At 37.7% G+C, this 26279-nt stretch overlaps 1 protein-coding gene across 1 annotated transcript in view; it reads left to right on the forward strand.

Annotated features, from left to right (window-relative positions):
• myo (growth/differentiation factor myoglianin) overlaps window positions 1-26279 on the forward strand; it is a 207011-nt gene that overhangs the window by 164530 nt on the left and 16202 nt on the right. Inside the window, exons 2-3 of the mRNA XM_069822369.1 lie at window positions 6681-6904; window positions 15689-15940. Coding sequence (XP_069678470.1) covers window positions 6681-6904; window positions 15689-15940 — 476 coding nt within the window. The remainder of the gene's footprint in view (window positions 1-6680; window positions 6905-15688; window positions 15941-26279) is intronic.

A 26279-nucleotide genomic window follows, 5' to 3' on the forward strand; every position in this document is an offset into this window, starting at 1 on the left:
AAACCCAACCAGGTAATCAGCCCAAGCGGGGATCAAACCCGCGTCAGACCGCCTTAAAAGACTGAGCCACGCCGGTGGCTTATTTCATTTATGTTACAATGGGTCCACCTGGGCGGTCTGCGTGCGAGGATGTCCAGTCCGTGCCCTCCCCTGAACGGGGACTAATAGATAGACCTTACTTTTGTTATTATTGTTGATTTGTCAACCGTCTGAAAACAGGTTTCCGAAGACAGGTTGGAACTTCAGTCATAAGTAACACTAATAAGGCATCATTCATGAGGTAACTAAGCCAGGCGATAACTGGGTAGGATGGACATTACTTACGTTATTATTTTTTATAAACTGCTTTAATATTTTGTAACTTTATTTTTTCCAAGCCTTGTATTACTTAATATTTGAATATAGTGTATTATTTTATTTTTATGAATAAGGAGCGGATTCCTATGTAATTATTATTTTTGCGTGTGATAAAACACAATTAACAAAGTTAAAAATTCCGAACATGAAGTTTCAAGTTTAAAACCCGAATTTTATTTCACATAAAAACACATATTTTCACAAAAAAATTATGTAAATATATATTTTCAGGAAATCTATTATAAACACATAAATATTGGAGTTTTTTACTTAAATAATTTTTTACAAGAACTTTTAAACATTTTAAAACTAAATTAATTGTGTAACTCAGAAGTACGTTATCTTTTTAAGAATTCTTGGCTGCTTCGGTTTCTAAGCGCTGTGTGATGTAATACTATCGCCTCAAGTTCTGAGAACTACTAGGCAACATATCAGTATTATTATTAGAGAATAAATTAACATGGACAAGGAGGAGAGATCTTGCAACACATAATTAGGAATGTTTATTGTTGCTGAAGATGATTTCATTCAACGCTTTGTTTGTGAAACATAACAGATAAGAGCTCGGGTATGAACATTATTTAATTTAAACAAAGCTCTCGCCTCTCGCTCATGTCCATCAAGTAAGGTAATAAGTCTTGTTGTGATTCCCTGTTATCGGCTTCGTCAATCGATATCCTTCAAGATATACTGAAAGATGGTTGTTGAAAAAACGATTTGGCTTTTCTATTAGCAAATCTAAGGTTTTTGTGTGACACCATAAAAAAAACTCGAAACATCCAAAAACCTGTTGTCTGAAACAGAGAGGTGCGTGCCGTGAAAATTAAACTAGACTCGCTACCAGGTTCAGAAGCACAATTACTAAGGGACAAATTCCAGAATGTGTTTGTTCACTGCAATTCTCTGCCAACTACTAGCACTCAAGTGTGGTTGATGAGTACCTAGTAACTTTTTTTTTTCCAAGCTAAGTAAGGTATTTTTGTCATATTAAAAAAATATATTTTTTTATTTTTAGCAAATATTTTTGTACTTTTTAGCACATAAAAAATAAATATATTTAAATTTTTAGCACATAAAAATCCGCTCCCTATTTATGAATAATATTTATAATAAGAATGATAACAATTATTATTTGTAACTTGCTTAAAATTCTAATACCATAATTAAATATTTTAATTCTTAAGCATTGTGAATCCGCTTCAAAATAAATAAATAATAAATAAGACATACGTATGTTCGTACATAAATATATAATGTAAGTTCATGAACTTAAAACTTGATCGCCAAGTCCCCTCTCATAACGATAACTGGAAACGTTATTGTTTTTGTACTAACCACGACGGTATTGGATAATATGTGTGGTTAGTCTTAACATAATACTACTACTACTACTACTACTACTACTAATAATAATAATAATAATAATAATAATAATAATAATAATAATAATAATAATAATAATCCTGGACGTGACAGCCCATAGAGATCAAAGCGTCGACACCTGTGGAGTAACGGCTAGCGCGTCTGGCCATGAAACCAGGTGGCCCGGGTTCGATTACCGGTCGGGGCAAGTTACCTGGTTGAGATTTTTTCCGGGGTTTTCCCTCAACCCATATGAGCAAATGCTGGGTAAGTTTCGGTGCTGGACCCCGGGCTCATTTCACCGGCATTATCAATTTCATCTCATTCAGACGCTAAATAACCTAAGATGTTGATAGAGCGTCGTAAAATAAACTACAAAAAAAAAGAGATCAAGGCCGACCAACCGACTGTAACTTCACGTCCACATGCCTCAGCAGAGATGAACGACCAGATGTGTGATTAGCACGATGATATCCCTGCCGTTATAGCTGCTTCGCGGAATCGGATTGCACTACCTACCTAGATCCCCAAATTCATCACGATGCTGGATCGACATCGGTCCCATACACCGGCCGAAATTTCATGAGAAAATTTCTTCCCCTAGGAAGAATTGAACCAATGCTCATTCCGTAACCCGAGTCCACGTATGATTGCTTAGACTACGACGCTACGGCGGAAGACCAGTCCTAACATATGTTCACTTAACGCATGTACGTAGTTTATTGTTAGTAAAATAGCATGTACAAAAATACAATCTTAATTCTTCTCTGGAGTAAAAACTCGTGCTCAGGGAGTTATCTAAACACATACTTAACACAAAAAAAGATAATTATTTGACACAAAAACTGGGTTAAGAAAAAAAAATTAAAGGAATAAATTAACTTTAAAAATACAATTTCAATTTTAACAATTTAAATCATATAAATACATACACATATTAAATCAATATATATTCTTTAAGAATTAAATTTCTAACGCTATTTTTGAAATTTCTGATACTAAAATTTTCCAAATTTGGGTATTTTTCAATTACCGGTATTTTATTATATAACCTTGGACCAAAGTAGGTATAGTCCCGTCGCTCTAATTTCCGGCAGCCAATCGCATTGCAGGTCGGCTACATTTAAACGTGTGCGTCTTGTGATTCGCTTATGAAGACGTTATTCATTTCTTAAGGGTTGGTAAATACTTAGTATAATCGCCCGCCATTTTGGCTCTTTCGTTGGCGTTCGCAGAAAGCATACGAAGACGTTATTTGCCGCTCAATTATTTGCTGAATTACAGTGCGTTTGATTTATTATCATAGGAGCTACGACATGATAATGTTTAACGGTGTGGCAAATAGATTCCTCGTATGGTAGCTCGGGAACGAAAGAACAAAAATGGCGAACGATACTACCTACCTAGATATTATAGAGCCTTCACTTCCTAAGACGTAAGCAAAGAGGCGGAGTCACGCCGGAAATAACAGCGTCGCGACTATACCATGGCTAAGAGCTGTGCTTGTGAAACACTTTGGTAGTAGTAGTAGTAGTGACATTTTGAGAAGGTCGCCTTTGTAGTTCAGTTGGAAGAGCGCTGGCGTATCATAACTGGGGGCCCGGGTTGAAATCCAACGATGGCGGAGTCGTATTTGTGGTGGACAAAGCTAAGGCTCCTGAGAGTTTATTGGGGGTTCTCCCGTTTTTCTCCATCATTCCACTGCCACTCTAAATTTCAATATTCACAATCATTCGAATAGTGTCTACCCAAAATGGAGCAGCTGGATATGGTATTGTGACTGAAGTACAGATGGCATCAGTGAGGAAGCGTAATACGCACTCGTTGGCTCAAAGGGCGCTATAGCGGGATTTCACCGAACCTTGGGCCTACATGGCTGAGTCAACAGAGGTACCACAGACCTAAGGCACGATATCTACAAGAAAGCGGCCATTTATACTCAACAACCATTCCCACTTAAAAGTAGTGGTGACAAGGCACAACAAGCCTATTCGAGACTATGGTACTCGCCTACAGACCCTTCTTGCGTAAAATAAAATAAACAATCACTGGAAATTGTTGGAAAATATGTTTTCTTTGTCTAGGATCGAACCAGCGACCTACGCTTCCATGCTGTTCGCCACTAGTCCCTCTCGCGACTGAGCCAAATTGGCTCGTAATTCATATTGTGCTATTCGAGAATTTTCTGTTATTATACGTCCGAAAATATATTTAAGATTTTCTAGTGGTTTTATTTCTTTCGAGTAAAATTGAAGTATAGGATCTAGTGAGATTTTCGGGCTTGTATCGTCCTGACCCCTTAACTAAGGAGACCCATAATGTGTAGTTATCTAACATTAGTTTACGAAATCTTCTTCGGATGTTTTTATAAGAACTGTAGATTCCTTAAAAACGTAAATCTATTCATCTAGACCAGGCCTGCACAAGGTTAGCGCTCTCCGAGCCGGCTCACAGCTCACGAGCGGAATGCAGCTATTAGCTGCGCTCTGTATAAGGGTGGACTGAAGAAGGGGTGATCTCGTACAAAATATACACAAAAAGAAGTACTATTACGAGTGATTATGAAATGAATTCCCCTTCAGTGTTTGCAAAACTATCTTGGACTATTATTAATTAATAAAGAAATATTTATTTTACAGAAATAATAGAAATTCTATAGTTACTTAAATGTACAATATCATTTTGTTATATTTTTATTTATCAATACATCAAAACGAGTTTTTATGCTGTTGGCAGCTGAAAGGAACAGTAGCCTACTGATCGTAATGAAATATCAGTTACAGATGTTCGATGTCTGCCTTTATTAAAGTTGATTATAGAAAACAGTTGCTCACAAATATAAATGTTGAGCCAAACCTAGCAATCATTTTCGCAGCCAACCTGTGTAGTCGTGGATATTATTGCTAATGTTTAGTCTTGTAAAACTCAACCAGACTAGTAGTATTATTCAAACGATCTTTAGCCCTTAGGTCACATTGAAGATCAATAAGTTCGAGCTGTAAATCGTTAAATGTTAAATGTTATGTTCCGTCTTTTAGATTCCTAGCAGTAGGTAAGCAGTAGGAACAGTTACTGAGAATAGGCCTACACACTGCACTCCACTAGATAACTGAGTGGTCGTTTTCCTCTCCTCTACCTATAGCAAGTCTATGTCATTCTGACGTATCTTCCTCTCCGTTTCGGCGAGCGGTAAACACGGCTCTCCCGCTCGTTGAGCGCTGTTTTTGAAGGTATGATCTAGACACACCAGTAGAGGTTAATTTTAAGTTAAAAATCGCTTGATGTTCTACATGAAAATAATTATGAATAATTTAACATTTATAAGTTAAGAGTGTCTTCGTTCGCTGTGTATGCGCTTTCCATCAAAGCGGACTGTGGTTAGATTCCTAGAGTGAGAAATGGAAGAGATTTATTTTCCGTCCAAAGGACTAGGTGTTTCTTCCTTGCCATGCGCTGTCCTGTCTTTTTTTTGTGTGTGCAAATACTGGTGCTGTATTTTTTCAGAATTGTGAAAATGCTCTACCTACAGCTTATTAAATTTATCCATATTAAGATTTTATTAATTTGTCCTACAGAATATCTGTAATATTGACAATTAATATTCGAGGAGAAAAATTCGCTCCGGCGCCGGGGATCGAACCCGGGTCCTTGGTTCTATGTAATATTTCTCGTAATATTCTCATAGCTAGCAGTGCCTATTTCTGTACAGATTACTGAGCACTTAACTGCGGAATCCCGGCCAAATAGTCACTCAGCTGAGTGCGCCCCTTGTATAATGACAGTTGACTTGGACATAAAACGTCAACGTACATGCCTAACTCGGGGTCAGGCTACAAAGGGAAACACTGAAGGAGGAAAATTCGGGCCGGTGCTGTGGATTGAATTCGGCGTAGCTCAGTGGTCAGAGCGCTTGGTACGTAGAACCAAGGACCTGGGTTCGATCCCCGGCGCCGGAGCGAATTTTTCTTCTCGAATATTAAATTTATCCAGTTTACTTTCTTCGTTTTCCGAAGCAATATTCATTTTTTTTAAATTACACAAGAGATTTTCAAACTCTGAATAACTAACAAACAACGTTTAGATGTTTTACTTTTAGCAATGGCTGTGTTAAAAATTGAAGTATCATATAAACCTATGTTTTAAAAATATTTATGCTCGACCATGCCGAAATGTAGTAATTATACACCTGGTAGTAGCCCTTTAATGCACCTCATTAAAGTACACCTATTCATTAAAGTTCAGGTGTTCAGCCAATGACAAGTCACCTTTGTACCGTTATAAAACCGCAAGTATCGATTATTCTCGGATATGCAATCGAAAGACAATTAGCGAAAAGTCACGGAGGCTGGAAATCCAATACTGTCGCAGAAGGTTATGTTCTGTTACTATAATAGTTAGCGTTAATTGTAAATAATATTCAAATAAATTCAATTTGTCATCTCGTTTTTCAATTCTAAATCAATTTCCAGGTTATATCAGACTAATGTTCATCTTATTCTCTATCAAGGTCAATGACATTCGGCCTAGGAAAAAATCAATACTTTCGCGTCTGCGCACATCTCACAATTCAGGTCAGTTCGCACATAACCATAACATGACCTAATTTTGAATAATTTTAAGTTAGAAATATGGTCGAGCATAAAAAGTCGTATGAAACTTGCCTATAATGGTAATTAAGACGCTCGTATGAAAATTATGAAACTCGCTTGCGCTCGTTTCATAAACAAACATACTTGCGTCTTAATTACTACCATTATAGGCTCGTTGCATAATGTGCTATTTTACTGTGTTCGTAGATTTGCTACACTCGGACTCGCAAAATAAAATGACACGTTTAACACTTTTGTCATAAATAACTGTTATGAACGAAATGGGAAAATTTTAGACGTCTTGAAATTTAATTTTAAAAAATTTTTCCTTCAGAATCACGTTACAGGTAATGAAATAATTATTTGTTTCAGATCCAAAGCTACGCCATGGACCGAAGGGGCAGGACGTACAGTACTTCCGATTTTCGGAAAAGGTCATGAGGAACAAAGTACTGAAGGCGCAACTATGGGTGTACCTGAGGGGAACGCACTACCAGCACGGCTCCAGGCACAACCACGAGGAGCAAGCCGACGCCCCGGCGCCAGAGTCCCCGGGCGGAGGAATCGGGAGCGATGGGGGATGGTCTGTGCCTCTGGTAATTGCCCCCTCCTGCATGTACTCTTAGACTCCCGTGCAACTTCAGGGAGACTCACATAGTCTATAGCTCATTAGCGGGATGCACCGACGTCGAGACGCTATAACGGCACTTCTTCATGGGGAGTAACCCCTGCCGGTCGTCTGCGACTCCCCGTACTACTTGACAAAGGGGTCTGCGGTAACGACGAATTCAGAAACTAGGATAGGTGATGTCATTAGTGACTGCTGTGACAGTTACAGTCAGTTGATCACCCCGAACAATTTAGCTTAATTGTAATCTGTAAAATGTCATTTTTTCATGCCCCGCAGTATGCAATAGTAATATGCGTTACAAGAGCGGTATGTTGACGTTTTCATGTTCGAGGAAAAGACTGAAAAAGCGAAACGTAATTGAACTTTTTTAATTTCCGAGAACATGAAAACAAACATACCGCTCGTGTATCGTACATTATTTTGTGCGAAGGTCGTTTATTACATACCTGAAAGACGAATTTCTAATTAGTTGCAATGAAATCTCCATGTTGGTTTCTGTTTAATGACGCAAAAATTATCTTTCTTCAACATTGTTGCTGTAAAATGTTTTCTGTGTTTACTATACTCCAGCAGGCCGTGATATACGTCTCTCTTCCCCCCCCCCCCAGTCTATAAATGCGAACTTAAAACAAACGGTAAGGATATGTAATGATTTATTTTTCATTTTAATATTCTAACAATATTATTTATATAACATATTGCAGTAATAACATCGGCATCTGGAATCTCGTTGATTTTTTCACGGCTTCCTTAATGTTACTTGTATCAGGAATGCAATAAGCTTCGTGGAGTAGTAGACTTTACTTAATTTTTGCAAATATTTAAAAACAATAATTAACATTGCAATTTAGGTGAAATTGCAGTGGTAAGTTTCCAATTTATAATTATTACTATGTTAAACGTCTCTAAAAATAATATGTTAAAAGCCTAAAGCAGTAAAATGAATGTCGCGCTTAAGCGGTAAGAAGAGGGAAATTGTTATGTGTGTTACGTTGGGAATACTGAATGTGGTATTTCACACTTACCGCGTATTGGTTTCCACACAAAACCAATCCGCGGAAAGTCTAAAATTCCACATTCAGTATTCCCAACCTAACACACATAACAATTTCCCTCTTCTTACCGCTTTAGTGACATATTGATTTTACTGCTTTAGACTTTTAACATATTATTTTTAGAGACGTTCAATATAGTAATAATTATAAATTGGAAACTTACCACTGTAATTTCACCTAAATTGCACTGTTAATTATAGTTTTTAAATATTTGCAAAAATTAAGTAAACTCTACAACTCCACTAAAGTTACTGCATTCGTGATGCAAGTAACATTAAGGAAGCCGTGAAAAAATCAACAAGATTCCAGACTCATCATAGATTGGGGGAAAAAAAGACAGACGTATATCACGGCCTGCTGGAGTATAGTAAACACAGAAAACATTTTAAAGCAACAATGTTGAAGATAGATATTTTTGTTTTGCAAATTTGCCGTCATTGAACAGAAACCAAGATAGAGATTTTATTGCAACTAATTAGAAATTCCTCTTTGAGGTATGTAATAAACGATCTTCGCACAAAATAATGTACGATACACGAGCGGTATGTTTTCTTTCATTTCTCGGAAATTAAAAAAGCTCAACTACGTTTCGCTTTTTCAAACTTTTCCTCGTACATGACAACTTCAACATACCGCTCTTGTAACGCATATTACTATTTTATAGGTATAGTCTATGTTACGGCAAATTCGGGGATCTTGCTGACGACAATTAACGATTTATTACCCGATCATGAAACAGCAGCAAGTCACATTGAATATTCGGCAATGTAGGCCTATATGGTTATATTGTCGCAATGAAAATATTAATTTAATTTCTCTTCATATAATTATTAATTCCTTAAAGTAGTCTATAAATATCTCTAACGCAGATATGTGTTACTGTCATTTAAATAAGTCATGCTAACCTTTAAGCTCTGCCGGAAGCAAAATTCTGATGGAGAGAGTTCACAGAAGTCTATGTTGTACGTAGAAATATGATATGAATATTTTCTTTCAGCACAAATTCCACATTATTCTGCTGTGAAATGATTTAGCCTATACTCTAGGTAAGATAACCAGTAGATCCCTATTGAGTAATGGCCTCCAACTGAAGGAAGTGTGGCTCGTTGATTTCCTATGGTGAGGCAATCCATGAAAGATATTTCTAGTGTTTTACCCTACAGTATTAACACTGGCTGTGAATTTACTGATTTACATAATACTGTTACTAACATTATCATCTGTGATATTACTTTATATACACTGTTCCCTATAACATTTCTCTCTTTACTCCTAGTTTTCTCTTCTATAGCATTGTGTAGGGTATATCATTAATTCATTCCCATATGTTTCCACTATGTATAGTTTCTGTCTATTGATGTACAGCTTATTATTATTATTACTAGCCGTACCCATGCGCTCCGCTGCACCCGTTAGAAATAAATATAAAGTAATTACATAATTAAAATAGAACATTTGATCCAGGGAACATTCGTGTTTGATAGAAGGATAAATCGTTTAATATGTTACTTAATTTAAATTGTATTTAAAATATTAAAATGCGATCATTTTCATCCAGAGACCACTCATTTGGTGCAGTGACAATTCCTTTAACATGTTTCTTAATTGTTATTACCAATTATTTTTGGAAAAGCGAAAATTAACACAAAAATTTTGGCTACAGATTTATTATTATGTTTATATTATATTATATTATGAAAAAGTGTGTTGATAACGGATGTACTCGAATTAGAAAGTTTTTAATTTGTTGTGGGAGCTCTTGAATCTCAGGAGGAACAACTTTTACAACAGGGCAACATAATCTGCTTGGCTCATTACCCAATTTTTTTGCATTGCATTTATTGCATATGTATTTTATGTACATATTTTAACACGATTCAATTGAGCATAGTTAAAATTTGAATTATAAAATAATGGATTGCTAAGCTAACGTACTATTACTGCATACTAAATCAATGCACTCTCGTTGTTCGTTAATTCTCTGAGATAAAAATGAATATGTTCATAAACATTATTATAAGAAATACAGGAAATGAATATACAGAATAACCTATCAAGTTTTCTGTGCATAAGAAGCTATTTTAATCTTACCTGTCCTCAATTCACTCACAAGTTACTGTAATAACATTATAGCATTATGTCCATCCAGAGAAACTACACTTTCCAATGATGAAATAATAATTAATTATACAAATCGGTTAATTTAGCTTCCTATATTACTTCATACAAACACAGAAACATTCTCTGTAGGCTATGTTTCATAGCTTTCGATTGTTGTGTCCAAGGCCCCTTATAGACGAAGTCATTTGTTTTTTATTTCAATACACCGCCTTAGATGGCAGTTATTTTAATTTTAAAACTCATTTATCTCATTAAATATCAGTCCTATCAAAATTGTTCAAAGAATAAAACTTATCAGAAATCATTTGTAAAGAAACTTTTGTTATGTAACATTTTTCACAAAAATCGATAATAAGCGAGATATTTCGATTTATTTAATTGAGGCCCCCTTATAACCCCCTTTTTAAATAACGTATTTTGAATGCCATATAGCCTAAAATCTAAGTTATAACGAACTTAATTTATATTACAATTTTCATCGAAATTGGTTCAGCCATTATCGCGTGAAAAGGTAACAAACATACAGACAGACAGACAGACAGACAGACAGACATACAAACAAAAATTTCAAAAAAGCGATTTTCGGTTTCAGGGTGGTTAATTATGTATGTTAGGACCAATTATTTTTGGAAAATCGAAAATTACCAGAAAAATTTCGGCTACAAATTTATTATTAGTATAGATTATTATTATTATTATTATTATTATTATTATTATTATTAGTAATAGTAGTAGTAGTAGTAGTAGTAGAAATAGTAGTAGTAGTAGTAGTCGTAGTAGTAGTATTCTTTGTGATTGGTCAAAATAACCAGTGCTCTAACATTAAATACCTTACTCTATGCCGATGATCAAGTCATAATTTCCAATTCAGAGGATAATTTACAAAGAGGATTATATACATTAAATAAAATATTAAAAGATTTTAGGATGGAAATTTCAGTACAAAAATAAAAAATAATGGCATTTTTAGGACAAGACTCAGTCAGAAGTAAGATAATATACAATAACCAATGCCTCGAACAAGTACAAAATTTCAATTATATGGGTTGTGAAATATCTTATCAAAATGAAAAAGATGTGAACAAGAAAATTACCAAATTTACACAAATTCTAGGAATAATAAACAGTACATCAAAAGCTAAATTAATACAAAAATCTACAAGAATAAAAATATATAATACACTAGCATTACACTCCCTTTTATAGGGAAGCGAGATTTAGACATTAAAGAAAAAATACATGAACAGAATCAAAGCAACGGAAATGAAATTTTTCAGGAGGACAGCAGGATATACTCTTTCAGACCGAAAAAGGAATGAAGAAATTTTAGAAGAATTAGAAGTAGATGGGGCCGAGGCCTAATTCGTGAAGGATGATGATGATGATGATGATGATGATTATTATTATTATTATTATTATTATTATTATTATTATTATTATTACATCAGAGACTCATTCATAAATATTCGTAAATTGAGAACGGAACGCACAGCGGAAAACGTAACAATTGCAACTTGGATTACGCTCAATCAAATGTTACATAACACACAGACTGAGCTCTTAATGCGCGTAATAATGATTTCTCCGAAGATACGTCTTCAAAGATAATAAAAGAATAAGTTTAATGGAGGTGGCTGCTTGTTGACTCGTCTAGTCACACGTTAGAAGTGCAGTAGTCTTTTCAGAAATACAACGCAATGATCTAAATGAGATCTATTAATGTATTTGTGTTGTTCGCCAACAGTTCTCAAGTAAAAACATACAAGATGAATAAAACAGAATTTTTTTGTCAGTGGGTGCACCAGCACTAGATATTCACACACAATATGTTCTTTGTTCATTAGAGAACAGAAGATATAACTTGCGGCTGAATCCCACTTAATATGGATGCAACATAGGAGGAAGAAAACGACGTTGAATTCTTTAGCCCAGTGTTTCTCAGACATTTTTCAACGCTGCCTTAGCCAATTTGCGTTTCTATACTTTTTTGGGTGATAAAGAGAGCATATTTTAAATTTTGTTTCGGTATTTTCTACGTATTGCTTGATCGAATATTACAATGTAAGAAGTTAATATTGCAGTATTACATAACGAACGCTAGGAATGGTGTATAATATGTATCAATACTTCAGAACTCAATGTCCGTGTTCGTCTTCTTACAGCGTTACAATAGGCAGGCCCATAAAGTTTCTATTTTTAAGACAGTGGCAATGGAAGCTAGAACTTCTCTCAATGAACGTGGAGCTCTCATTTTATCACTATGGAAATACCGTAATCACTTTAACTCGACTTTTGGCTCTACAAGAAATAGAAGCGGGTTCCTGGCTACAAGCTCTACCTTCCCCAAATATTGGAACGCTGATGGACAACAAGACTTTTAAGACTGCAGTCGCTCTACATCTTGGATGTAAAATCTGCGTACCACATAAATGTGTATGTGGGGAAGCTGTCGACACTTTCGGTCATCATGCTTTGAGCTGTGTCAAGAGTAAGGGACGTTTTTATAGACATTCAACAATTAACGACATAATCAAGAGAGCATTAACATCTTCTGATATCCCTGCTATTTTAGAACCCTCTGGGATTAGTCGCACGGATGGTAAGCACCCTGATGGATTAACCTTGGTCCCATGGAGCAGAGGAAAATCACTAATGTGGGATACGACCTTAGCTCCATCCCACTTGCCGTCAACTTCTAAACTCGCTAGCTCTGCAGCAGAATCTGCCGTACGCATTAAACGTCGCAAATACGTACATCTAGTAGACAATTACATCTTCATCGTCTTCGCTGTCGAAACAATAGGCTCCTGGTGTAAAGAAGCAAAAGACCTAGTTTCCGAAATTGGTAGAAGTTTGGTGACTGTTACTAGAGACCCTCACTGCACCAATTACCTACGGCACCGAATAGGAATAGCCATCCAACGTGGGAACGCAGCCAGCATTCTGGGAACCTTTCCAGACGCCAATTCTATCGATGAGATTTTCTTCATTTGAATATCTGAAAGCAAGACAAGGGTGAAGTACGAAGCCCCGTAGAATTGAAGACTGCACAAAGAAGAAATAAGACGAACACAGCCTGCTTGTTGGTCTTTAACAATATTGAATAATGTATTTTAAAACGTGTGGAGTGAACTTCTTGTCTCACTCATGCGCAAACGAGCTTAGTTCACTCGTACAGATAATTATACCTTCTTTACTCCAGTACGCAAGGAATGAACAAAGAACATGGTCGATTGTTGCTTTCTTGCGTTGGTGAATCGACAATAGAAATATCACACAGTGGTACAGCGAAGGTTTGTTTATCTCGTATTATGATGAAAGAGAAATTATAGTGACAAATTAGTCACTACTCATACTTACTTGGGAACAAAAGCGGTTCATACAGTGAGAGAGAAACTCTGGATCGGTTATCCGGTACTTACTTACTCACGCATCAGAGCACCTTGACTCCATACAGTGAGAATTCCGTCTGTTAATTAAACTTTGGAGACTTTATATGAGTAAATATGAATAAAGTGAAGTTTATTTTCGCTTTTTCTATCGACTTCGTACATCGGTACCATTCTTGCCGACCAGCTCGTTCAATCCAATGTTAAATTAATTAAATTATTGTGAAGTAATTTGTACAATTTGTCCTAAATGAGCTACAGTTATGTTCAAGAAAACGAAGTCTGCAGCGAGGAGTATTGTGCAATTTGTTAGTTTCAAACCTACAAAACAACTTGTAAGTCACTGCTGATTTCGGTAACCTATCGTTTTGCAGTCTTTCGATTTATCCCTTGTAATTTTTCTAGCAAACTTTAATTTACTGTATGGGGTTCCTAAGTTCATCGCTGAGTCAGTCCTGTGAAACTCAGCAAAGATATATTAACAACTACATCTAATATGTTTGCAAATGTTTCACTACCAAATCCTAGTGTTGCCGTTTCTACATAAATAGGCACTCTTATGTTTGTACTACGCATTCAATATTAATGACCGCTGAGCGCTAGTGTCGCCACTGTCGTTATATACAAGACATCGTAGGCGATTACGGAGCGCGGCACTGAGGGTATCAAAGCAGTTACGGAGGGGACTAACGCATTCTGTTAGTTCGTGGAATCAACACCGATCAATTTACAAAGAGGGATAGTAGTGACATATGTTTAATGAAGTTTCTCTTTGCTATTTCATTAATTATAATCGCATACTTTCAGTTTATATTGCATGGTATTGTTAATTTCAGAGACATCTGATATATATTTTAACTGTTAAACTCATTAATTTATCTTTATAACGCTGGGTAACGGATCCAATGGCAGCGTTATAATCTTGTTTCCTATGGTGCTTTAAAAGGATTCTTAAATTCAAACTTTATCATCTCCATTTCATATTCTTTGTGTTAACAATTAAATACTATCACATAATGACAATGCGTAATAAAAACCATAGTGTCCTGTAAATGCATTACGCCACTAAAGAAAACCATTAAAACCTTACAGAACACCAAACTTAAAGAAAGCGATATTCCTTATGAGTGGAACTAATATTTGAAGCAATCCACAGCCCTTTTGTACGCTTGCATTGATGTATGCTGGTGTTGGAATATTTGATACATATTTTCTAAAATTCTCATTGACGAAATAGTTCTATACTTTCCTCACCGTATCCAAATGCATGCAAATTGTGTCCATGCTGATATTAAGTTTATGTTTTTAAGTTTTTAATAACTTTATTGCCAGTAAATAGTACATTATGCAACGAGCCTATAATGGTAGTAATTAAGACGCGAGTATGTTTATGAAACGAGCGCAAGCGAGTTTCATAATTTTCATACCAGCGTCTTAATTACTACCATTATAGGCAAGTTTCATACGACTTTTTATGCTCGACCATATTTCTAACTTGAAATTATTCATAAGTATTCATGTTATTCTTATCTGACTGGGGAGCGGAACTGACCTTGTGCAATATCTCGTAAATTGTGAGATGTGCGCAGGCGCAAAAGTATTGATTTTTTCCGAGAGATAAATGTCATTGACCTTGATGTAATCTAGAGAGTAAAATAAACATTAATCTTGATATAACCTGGAAATTGATTTAGACACTGAAAAACGAGATGACAAATTGAATTTATTTGAATATTATTTACAATTAACGCTAATTATTATAGTAACAGAACATAACCTTCTGCGACAGTATTGGATTTCCAGCCTTCGTGACGTTTCACTAGTTGTCTTTCGATTGCATATCCGAGAATAATCGATACTTGCGCTTTCATATGGCTACAATGGTGGAACACCTGAACTTTAATGAATAGGTGAACTTTAATGAGGTCCATTAAAGGGCTGCTACCAAGTGTATAATTACTACATTTCGGCATGGTCGAGCATAAAATATATTACAATGAAATTGTGATGTACAAAATTCTAGCACTCCCCTGAAAGAGAGTGATCTCATTACTTATTTACAGCTTATAACTGATTTATAACTTATTCATAAGAAGATATCGCAGCTTCTAGGTGGGCGTGCACTTTCTTTGTGATTACTATGCACCTTACAGTCAAGCCCTCAATGTCCCATCTCTTTCTCAGGTGAACATCAGCGTGATGAAGGTGCTGCGGGGAGGAGGGTCGCCGTCCGAGTCCCCCATCATGAAGATAGAAGTCAAATCATTAGTGAGACGTCCGTCGGGTCGCGGGGGCTGGGTGGCGCTGAACGTCGAGGACCTGTTAACCAAGTGGTTCGAGAATCCCAAGGAGAACCACGGCATTGTACTACACGCCACAGACGAACGAGATCGCCAGATTGTCGTCACGGACCACGAGGAGGAAGAAGGTGCCAGGGTGAGTGAAGTACTCTTATGCAGCGCTGTTTGTCGTTTGATGTTACATGTGCGCCAGGATTAAAATTAAGTTAATTGTGCACATATTTTTAGAGGACATTACATGCAAATTATCAAATAATAATCACAATTATCAGTTTTGTGAAAATGATCAGTTTGAATTCTAAACTTTCGTTCAAGCATTCGTTGTATCTCAGGAATTCGCTTGCATATCTTGACCTCATGGGGAACAGGGAATGGGAACATAAGATTGGTTTGTTCCTCTTGAAGGCGAGAAAGAGCAGAACCTCAGCTGTTGAAGTTTGTGACGCGAACTGAGGAAGGGATGATAGTATTGAGCCAACTGTACGCTTTTATGTCTTTTAGGTTAGGATATATTATATAATGTGTTTTATTGTGCCATTTACATTTTAATATGTGTGTTATTTTAGAGAGTAGTTGCCTGTAATCATAGGTGGGGGGGGGAAACCTACAAAGGAGGACTTGTTTTGGGTACAAAGCACGTACGGTCGGAAGACCCGTGCATTGGATTTTAGAGAAAATTATGATAATATAAAATCTGTATGTATAATATTACTCAATAAATCCATCCATCTACTTTAAAACAAATATGAATTAATGAAAGATACAACTATGACGAGTTTATTAATAATATTTTCTTGTATTCTTATAACTTCAAAACTAGCCTACAAAATTCATGATCTGAAAAATCTAAACGGTGAAGTCTCTTTCAAAGATACATATTTGGAAATATAGGGAAGTAAGATTTTATTGCTGTGTGGCAGCAAAATTGTAGCGAACAAACCAAAAAACCTCACCGAATTGATAAAGAGTTTTCAGCGCGTATACACAGTATCGTCAATCCAGTAACAGAATATCTTAAGATAGTAAACTCTGGCTTATAAATGTTAAACGAAAAAAAAAATGAGCATAATCTAATACAACCTACGCTACTTAACAATAACGATTTTTTTTTAATAAATGTAAATTTCAGTTCATCTATCATCTGCCATAGTAAAAATAGACTGGGAGTGAAATTCTGAGTTTCCGATGCTGATATAGAAAGGGCATGGGGCTCCGGGTCTTGGAACTTATCAAGCTACTTGTCTGCGGATGGAACCTGGCTCTATCAGTAGCTGAGGCAGAACGGCCCACCTGTCAGCATCGGATTCGACGTAACACAATATAGGACGCTTTAGGCCAAGCCAAGCCTATCCAAATTTCACGAGAGGATACCTGCGAGGGGTATGATCCTTGCGGGGTAAGAGGAGAGAGCCAATTAGTAACTCAGCTCCTGTGAAGGAGGAGGTGGGTGGGGATGGTGTCATTGGCCGGCTGCGACAAACAAGACTTACACTGTTTTCGCTGTAAGAAAAATCCTAATGTAAACATAAGCACGTTGCTGTCATATCCGTGATTGGCTTCCAGTCGAAACACTCACATGACGCAGGAAAATATAGTTCGTATTTGGAAACCACAACCTTGTATTATTTGAAAATAAAACATTGAATTCTAGTTGTTAAATACGATGAAACATTTAACTTTACTCATATGTAAAACGCTATGTAAAAGAAAAGCTACTTTTATATTTTGTTATGTACTATGAACGCGGATGAATACCAACAGTAATACCGAGGTAGTCTGTTCTTGTAACAAGCTGGCGTCACTTGAGATCGTAGTTGTTCACATAAGCACGTGGTACTGAAGTATGGTTTTTGCTTTCTCAACTGTCCATTGTGAAGACATAAGACTTAAAAATAATTTAATTACAGTAATTATAAAATAAATGTTTCCTAAGCAAACGAATGCATAGTAGTGACCTACTTGATGAGAAACGGGAGATATTTAACATGAAACAGAATGTACAACAGTAGGCGGGAATACGTACTGAGAATAATGGCGCCAAACAGTGGCCAATGAAGCCTCACTTCAGTCACATGCTATTGTTTACATTAGGATTTTTCTTACAGCGAAAAGATTATAGTCATTGACCGGCCGTTTCCGTGTTGGGGGTTAGTTGTAAAAATGGGGAAAACTCACATTCCTTGCTCGAAGCTTCTCCTGAAGTGCGGACCCGTTCTGGGTTCAACCTTCGAAAAGCCAAGCGAAGCGCGAGTCCGTTTAGTGTACAGTGAAAAAGTCCATAATGCTGAATTAAAATAAACTTCACAATAACAAATATATATATATATATATATATATATATATATATATATATATATATATATATACTACTCGTCGGCCTCGGTATCGGTATAGCGCTGGCCTTCTGTGCTCGAGGTTGCGGCCCAGGTTGATGGCATTTAAGTGTGCTTAAATGCGACAGGCTCATGTCAGTAGATTTACTGGTATTAAAAGAACTCCTGCGGGACAAAATTCCAGCACACCGGCGACTCTGATATAACCTCTGCTGTTCCGAGGGCCGTTAAATAAACCATAATTAAAAAAATACATATACTACTCGGACACAGTGTATGTAAAACTAACTTACTTACTTACTTACTGGCTTTTAAAGAACCCGTAGGTTCATTGCCGCCCTCACATAAGCCCGCCATTGGTCCCTATCCTGAGCAAGATTAATCCAGTCTCTACCATCATATCCTACCTCCCTCAAATCCATTTTAATATTATCTTCCCATCTACGTCTCGGCCTCCCCAAAGGTCTTTTTCCCTCCGGCCTCCCAACTAACACTCTATATGCATTTCTGGATTCGCCCATACGTGCTACATGTCCTGCCCATCTCAAACGTCTGGATTTTATGTTCCTAATTATGTCAGGTGAAGTATAGAATGCGTGCAGCTCTGCGTTGTGTAACTTTCTCCATTCTCCTGTAACTTCATCCCTCTTAGCCCCAAATATTTTCCTAAGAACCTTATTCTCAAACACCCTTAATCTCTGTTCCTCTCTCAAAGTGAGAGTCCAAGTTTCACAACCATACAAAACAACCGGTAATATAACTGTTTTATAAATTCTAACTTTCAGACTTTTTGACATAAGACTAGATGACAAAAGCTTCTCAACCGAATAATAACAGGCATTTCCCATATTTATTCTGCGTTTAATTTCCTCCCGAGTGTCATTTAGATTTGTTACTGTTGCTCCAAGATATTTGAATTTTTCTACCTCTTCGAAGGATAAATCTCCAATTTTTATAGTTCCATTTCGTACAATATTCTGGTCACGAGACATAATCATATACTTAGTCTTTTCGGGATTTACTTCCAATCCTATCGCTTTACTTGGTTCAAGTAGAATTTTCGTATTTTCCCTAATCGTTTGTGGATTTTCTCCTAACATATTCACGTCATCCGCATAGACAAGAAGCTGATGTAACCCGTTCAATTCCAAACCCTCTGTGTTATCCTGAACTTTCCTAATGGCATATTCTAGGTATGTAAAACTAACACATTATTTATCTATTACAGGAGTCATAATTATCCTATTATCCATCGCTGTAGCTCAGGCGATAGCGTGTTTGTCTATAGATCCGAAGTTAGGTTGGGGCATGACTTTGATTTCTACTTGATCTGATTACCGGTTAGTTTTTTTCTGAAGTTTTTCCAACTGTAAGGTGAATGCCATGTAATCATGTGTCGAATCCCCGGATTCTCCTCGCCAAATACTATCTCGTTATCACCAATTCCATCGACCCCAAATTTATCTAGTATTTAATACAGCGTCGCTAAATAACTAACTATCGCATTGAATTTGTGTACTACTCGGTTTTCAATGAAAATTGTACATTTTTAAGGAAAGAAATGAAATTATAAAAACAGCTTATAAAAGCAGGACGTTGGTCACTTGGAAAACAAGCGTAGCAATAAATAAACAATAATATCGTATCATGTGATATACAGATAAGGCAATGTGATGCAAATAGAACTTGGAAGCCAAAATGTAATGATAAACAAGGAGATCAAAGTAGCAAGAGGTGCCTGAGAGCATGAATTGTATCACAAGCTGTGGATAGTGTCCTCATTTGACAGCAAAATGTCTGTCAATTTTAATCCATGACCTGAAGTTGTAGACAGTATATTTAGCAAAATATTCTTGTAAGGAAGAATGAACAGGGACGGAATTCCACAGTTAATTCTAAAATACATACCACGGTGTGGAAGAAATCAAGCGAGTCTCCTGGAGAGACTTTAGGATGACTGAGGCCTGAATGGATCGCACTTCACAGCTCCATGATAGTTATAATAATCATGATAAAATATTATTACTATGAATTATATTATTATTGTAACTTCAACCATGGTTGAGTAGTAGCGTTTAAAATGTCGGATCCGATTGTTGGTTTGTGCAGGGAATATTCTCTCCCATGCACGCACAGTGTCTGGTAGTATAATAATAATCCGTGGCGCTACAGCCCATGAAGGGCCCAGACCGACCAGCCGGCTGCTGGCCTCACGCCCACATGCAGAAGTAGAGGTGGACGATCATCCAACCAGAATGGAGGTATCGTGTGGTTAGCACGATGATCCCCCCAGCCGTTATAGCTGGTATTCGCAACCGGATTTCGCTACCTATTGTAACTCCCGAAGTGCATCACGATGCTGGGTGGGCACCGATCCCATACACTGGCCAAAATTTCATGAGAAAATTTCTTCCCCCATTAGGCCTCGAACTAGCGCGCATTCCGTAACGCGAGTCCTATGCGGGCTGCCTTAGACCGCGACAACACGGTGCGGGACATGGTGGTATGAATGAATGAAATGAATGAAATAGCCTTTGGATTTCCCGTGAAGGGCTATGGCCTCCTAAAAAGGGGAGCTCTTTAGAGATCATGCGGTGAGCTAATCCGCATGACGGTAGATTCAGTTCTATATAAGTTTTGTTCATCGTTCGTGTGTGTACACTTGCACTCTCACTCGATACTGGCAAACTGTAGCGATCTCCATTCTTCTCGGTTCTTGGCTGTTCTGGACCACAGGGGTCCAGCTAGGCTCTTGAAGAAGTCCGCCCATCTGGTCCCAGGTCTTCCTCGGTTTCGCCTCCCGATGCGTGAATCCCACGTGGTGGAAATATGCGCCCATCTGCAGCCTTGAAGTCTCGACAAGTGGCCTCCCCATTTCCATTTCAGGCGCTCCCCTTGGTGTGCCATGTCTCTGGTGTTTTGTCATCTGCTTGAGTCTGGTGTTGGAAATCTTGTCTCTGAGGGAGAATCCTAGGATTTTCCTCTCCATTTTGTGTTGGCAGACCTGGATCTGTGTCTTCTGGTTCACGGTCAGTTTCCAGGTCTGACAGCCGTAAAGTAAGGTTGGGAGGATACAGGATTGCAGCACCTCCAGCTTTAGTTTGCGGTTCAGTTTCTTGTCAAGGAGTATGAATTGCAGTGACCAGAAAGCTCTCCATGCTGATGCAATTCTTCTTTTTAGTTCTCTCGTCATGCAGCTTTTGAATCCGACCAATTGGCCCAGATAGATGTAATCTTCCACGTACTGTAATCTGGTTGCGTTGACTTGGATTGGTTGTGGTTGGCTGTTCGTCATGACTTGGGTTTTTTTCCATGTTCATGCTTAGGCCTGCGTGTGCGCTGCAATCGCTTAGTTCCTGTATCATCTCTTGTAGGTCGGTGGCGTTTTTAGCGAAAAGTACGATGTCATCCGCGAATCTTAGGTTCGTGAGCCGATATCCGTCTATATTGATTCCATGTTTTTTCTTCCACTTTAGCTTACGGAATATGTCTTCAAGGAGGCTAGTAAATAGCTTTGGTGAGATGGGATCCCCTTGTCGGATTCCTCTTTCTATTCTGAATGTTTGTCCTTCTCGTTCTGTCATCACGGTGGCGTGCGAGTCTCCGTAGAGCTTAGTTAGGATGTTGTTATATTTGTGCTCGACTCCCTGGTTGCTCAGCGCCTGTAATACACAGGAGTGTTCTACCGAGTCAAATGCTTTCTTGAAATCTATAAATGCGAGGTAGAGGGGAATATTGAATTCGTCCGTTTTCTCTATGACCTGGTTGATTGTCTGTAGATGATCCACCGTGCTGTAACCTGAGCGAAATCCAGCTTGGTCTGGAGCTTGGTTGTCATCCAGTACTTTCGTGAGTCTCCTTGTGATTATCTTAGAGAACAGCTTGTAGATATTTGACATCAGGCTGATTGGACGGTAGTTGTTCAGGTCGTCCTTGGCACCTTTTTTGTGGAGTAGAATAATTTTGCTTGTCTTCCATTGGTGGGGTACTGTTTCCGATTTGAGTATTTCGTTGAAGACTGCGGTGAGCGGTGTTAGCAAAGAGTCTTGACCGAGTTTCAGGTGTTCGTTGTGGATGTTGTCTTCTCCGGGCGCTTTTCCGGATTTGAGTTCCCCTATCGCTGTCCTGACCTCGCTTTGAAGTATTGGTGGGACCTCGTTGTCGTCTACGTTGTTCATCTGAATACTGTCGCTTGGATTCGCTTCCTGTTTGGAGCTGGTGTATAGTGATCTGTAGTAGTTTGTGGCTGCCGTCGCAATGTCTTCTCTTTCTGTTAGACGGTTGTCTCTGGGTCCCCGTGCTCCCAAGAGCCATTGCTTCCCACTTCCTCTCTGTTTTCTTGCTTTTCTTGTTGATTTGGATGATTCCAGTATTGCTCTTACTGCCTCTGTGTTGTGTTCACGTACGTCCCTTCTGATCCCCTTTTTTGTTTGCCTATCAATCTCTGCGTACTGATTTTTATTGTCCTCGTTTTCATCCCTGCTTGGATATAATCTCTTCCTATGTTCAATTAATGCAATTGTTAACGGGCTGAGCTTGGAACTGTTTTCTCTAGTTCTATTTGTTCTCCTGGCTGTGATTGATGCTTGGGTAAGGGCCGCTTCGATGGAGTTGTATAGATCCTGTGGGTCGCGCTGGGAGGATAGGTCCACTTCTTGTAGTCGTTCCTGTAGTGCAAGGCCGAAAGTGTGCCTATCTAGGCTGTCAATGGTGCTCGCTATTGTCTTCCCAAAATGTCTTCTGTTTCTCTTTATATTCACTGTGGCGCGTACCATTCTGTGATCCGTCGAGAATTTCAGGTTTGGTACGACTTGTATGTCCCTCGTACCTGCTAGGCTGTCGGTTAGTATGTAGTCCAGTTCGTTTTTTGTCGTGCCGTTGGGGTGTCTCCAGGTCCACCTTGCTTCGCTACGCTTTCTGAAGAACGTGTTTAGTATCACCATTCTCTGTTCTGTGGCGAATTGTACCAGTCGTTCTCCTCTTGCGTTCCTTGTCCCGTAGCCGTACGGCCCAACTGGGTCCTCTTGTGCGTGGTTGTCATAAAATTATGTAAAAAGTGGTTTTGCGTCAAGTCCACCACAAGTCCACACAATCCTGTTTGTAATGAAGTTATAAAATTGACTCAAATTTATCACAAATATGAAGAATGAATTGATCGTATGATTTAATTCCGAGCGGACGATTGTTGACAATTAGCAAGATAAAATTATTTTATATTTACTTACTTGCTTATTGGCTTTTAAGGAACCCGGAGGTTCATTGCCGCCCTCACATAAGCCCGCCATTGGTCTCTATCCTAATCCATTTTAATATTATCTTTCCATCTACGTCTCGGCCTCCCCAAAGGTATTTTTCCCTCCGGCCTCCCAATTAACACCCTATATGCATTTCTGGATTCGCCCATACGTGCTACATGCCCTGCCCATCTCAAACGTCTGGATTTAATGTTCCTAATTATGTCAGGTGAAGAATACAATGCGTGCTTATTTTATAAGCAATGCTTATTTAGGATATTAGAAATTTTATATTTTACGCTGAACAGAAGTAAACTCAATACAATCCTAAACATAAAAGAAGTAACACCGTTCCTAAGAGGGTACGTTTTCGGTATTCTTATTGACAATAGATTATACTGGCTAAAGGGATCATCATGATAACCACACGATACCATCAATCATCACTTTTCACATAAAAATATGTTTCTCTCTTCCATGTACAGATGAACCAATTTAAAAAATGGAATCTTCCTTCTTAATTGATTTTTAGATAATTAATAATAATAATAATAATAATAATAATAATAATAATAACAATAATTACTTACAAATGGCTTTTAAGGAACCCACAGGTTCATTGCAGTCCTCACATATGCCCTCCATTGGTCCCTATCCTGTGCAAGATTAATCCAGACTCTATCATCATATCCCACCTCACTCAAATTAATTTTAATATTATCCTCCCATCTACGTCTTGGCCTCCCCAAAGGTATTTTTCCCCTCCGACTTCCCAACTAATATTCTATATGCATTTCTGGATTCGCCGATACGTGCTACATGTCCTGCCCATCTCAAACTTCTGGATTTAATGTTCCTAATTATGTCAGGTGAAGAATATAATGCGTGCAGTTATGCGTTATGTAACTTTCTCCAGTTTTCTGTAACATCATCCCTCTTAGCCCCAAATATTTTCTTAAGCACCTTATTCTCAAACACCCTTAACCTCTGTTCCTCTCTCAAAGTGAGAGTCCAAGTTCCACAACCATACAGAACAACCGGTAATATAACTTTTTTATAAATATAACTTTCAGCTTTTTTTAGAGGAAACTGGATGATAAAAGCTTCTCAATCGAATAATAACAGGCATTTTCTATATTTCTATGGTGTTTGGGTAAAGGGGGATAAGTCATTATTTTGTGCAGATGGAATTTTGTTCCCAAGACGAACACAGAAGTTAAATTATACAAGTGAGTGTGCAAAAATCAAAAGAATACTAACAGTTGATGTGTGTTATTTGTGTAGAAAATTATTTGCAATTAGGGTCCGAAATTTAATTTTCAATTTCCTCCAAACACATTTTTTACGACTTATCTCCCTTTACCCAAAGAACACAAATTTATTCTACGTTTAATTTCCTCTCGAGTGTCATTTATATTTGTTATTGTTGCTCCAAGATATTTGAATTTTTCCATCTCTTCAAAGGATAAATTTCCAATTTTTATATTTACATTTCGTACTATGTTCTGGTCACGAAACATAATCATAATACTTTGTCTTTTCGGAATTTACTTCCAAACCTATCTCTTTACTTGCTTCAAGTAAAATTCCCGTGTTTTCCCTAGTAGCTTTTTGTACCTAGTTTCTCCTAACATATTCACGTCATAAATAAGCAGCTGATGTAATTCGTTCATTCCAAATCCTATCTGTTATCCTCGTCTTTCGTAATGGTATATTCTAGAGCAAAGTTAAAAAGTAAAGATGATAGTGCATCTCCTTGGTTTAGGCCACATTGAATTGGAAAAACATCAGACAGAAGCTGGCCTATACGGACTCTGCTGTACGTTTCACTGAGACACATTTAATTAATCGAACTAGTTTCTCAGGAATACCAAATGCAATAAAACTTCTCTCTTAACCGAGATATACGAGTTTTGAAATCTATGAATAACTGTTGTACTGTGCCCTTATATACCATTTTTCTCCAATATCTGTCGAATACAAAAAAATCTTATCAATAGTCGATCTATTTATCACGAGATCTTTCGTTTTCATTGTAATTCCCATTTCTCACTCCTCTTTGCACGACAGAATATTACTCCATCGTCACTGAATTGCCGCCATAGCTTAGAAAATGCCATTAAATAAAGAACAACCAATTGATTTGGAGGCGTGCTGGGAGAGGTTATTTGCCTAATGCATCTTCATGCAAGGTCTTCCTTCGTCGCAATTGCACGAATAATGAAGGAGCAGCAGAAGTGTGTTTATTGTGTCTGAGTATGTGTTGTGCGCCGCAAAGTGTTTCTGGCCTGATGATCGGTCGCACGTGGCGAACATTACAGTGATAACTTGGGGACAAAGAGCGGTACAGTCACCCCGACAAGCGCTTGTTATTTTCCTCGTAATCATTTCGGATGGGACATTCTGACTCCTTTTCGAGTCTGAGCAGCTAACTTAATACAATCCATATTTTAAGTCTTTGAAAAATCAGCATAAACTGCTACGGATTATTAATTTTATCATCCGACATATAAGATTCTTAAGATAAAACTTATCTATTTACTTACTTATGGCTTTTAAGGAACCGGGAGGTTCATTGCCGCCCTCACATAAAACCGCAATCGGTCCCTATCCTAAGAAAGATTAATCCAGTCTCTACCATCATATCCCACGTCCCTCAAATCCATTTTAATATTATCCTCCCATCTACGTCTCGGCCTCCCCAAAGGTCTTTTTCCCTCCTACCTCCCAACTAACATTCTATACGCATTTCTGGATTCGCCCATACGTGCTACATGCCCTGCCCATCTCAAACGTCTGGATTTAATGTTCCTAATTATGTCAGGTAAAGAATATAATGCGTGCAGCTCTGCGTTGTGTAACTTTCTTCATTCTCCTGTAACTTCATAGGCCTACTTATAATGCGTCC

This window comes from Periplaneta americana, chromosome 3 (assembly GCF_040183065.1).
Source record: "Periplaneta americana isolate PAMFEO1 chromosome 3, P.americana_PAMFEO1_priV1, whole genome shotgun sequence".
Classification (NCBI taxonomy): domain Eukaryota; kingdom Metazoa; phylum Arthropoda; class Insecta; order Blattodea; family Blattidae; genus Periplaneta; species Periplaneta americana.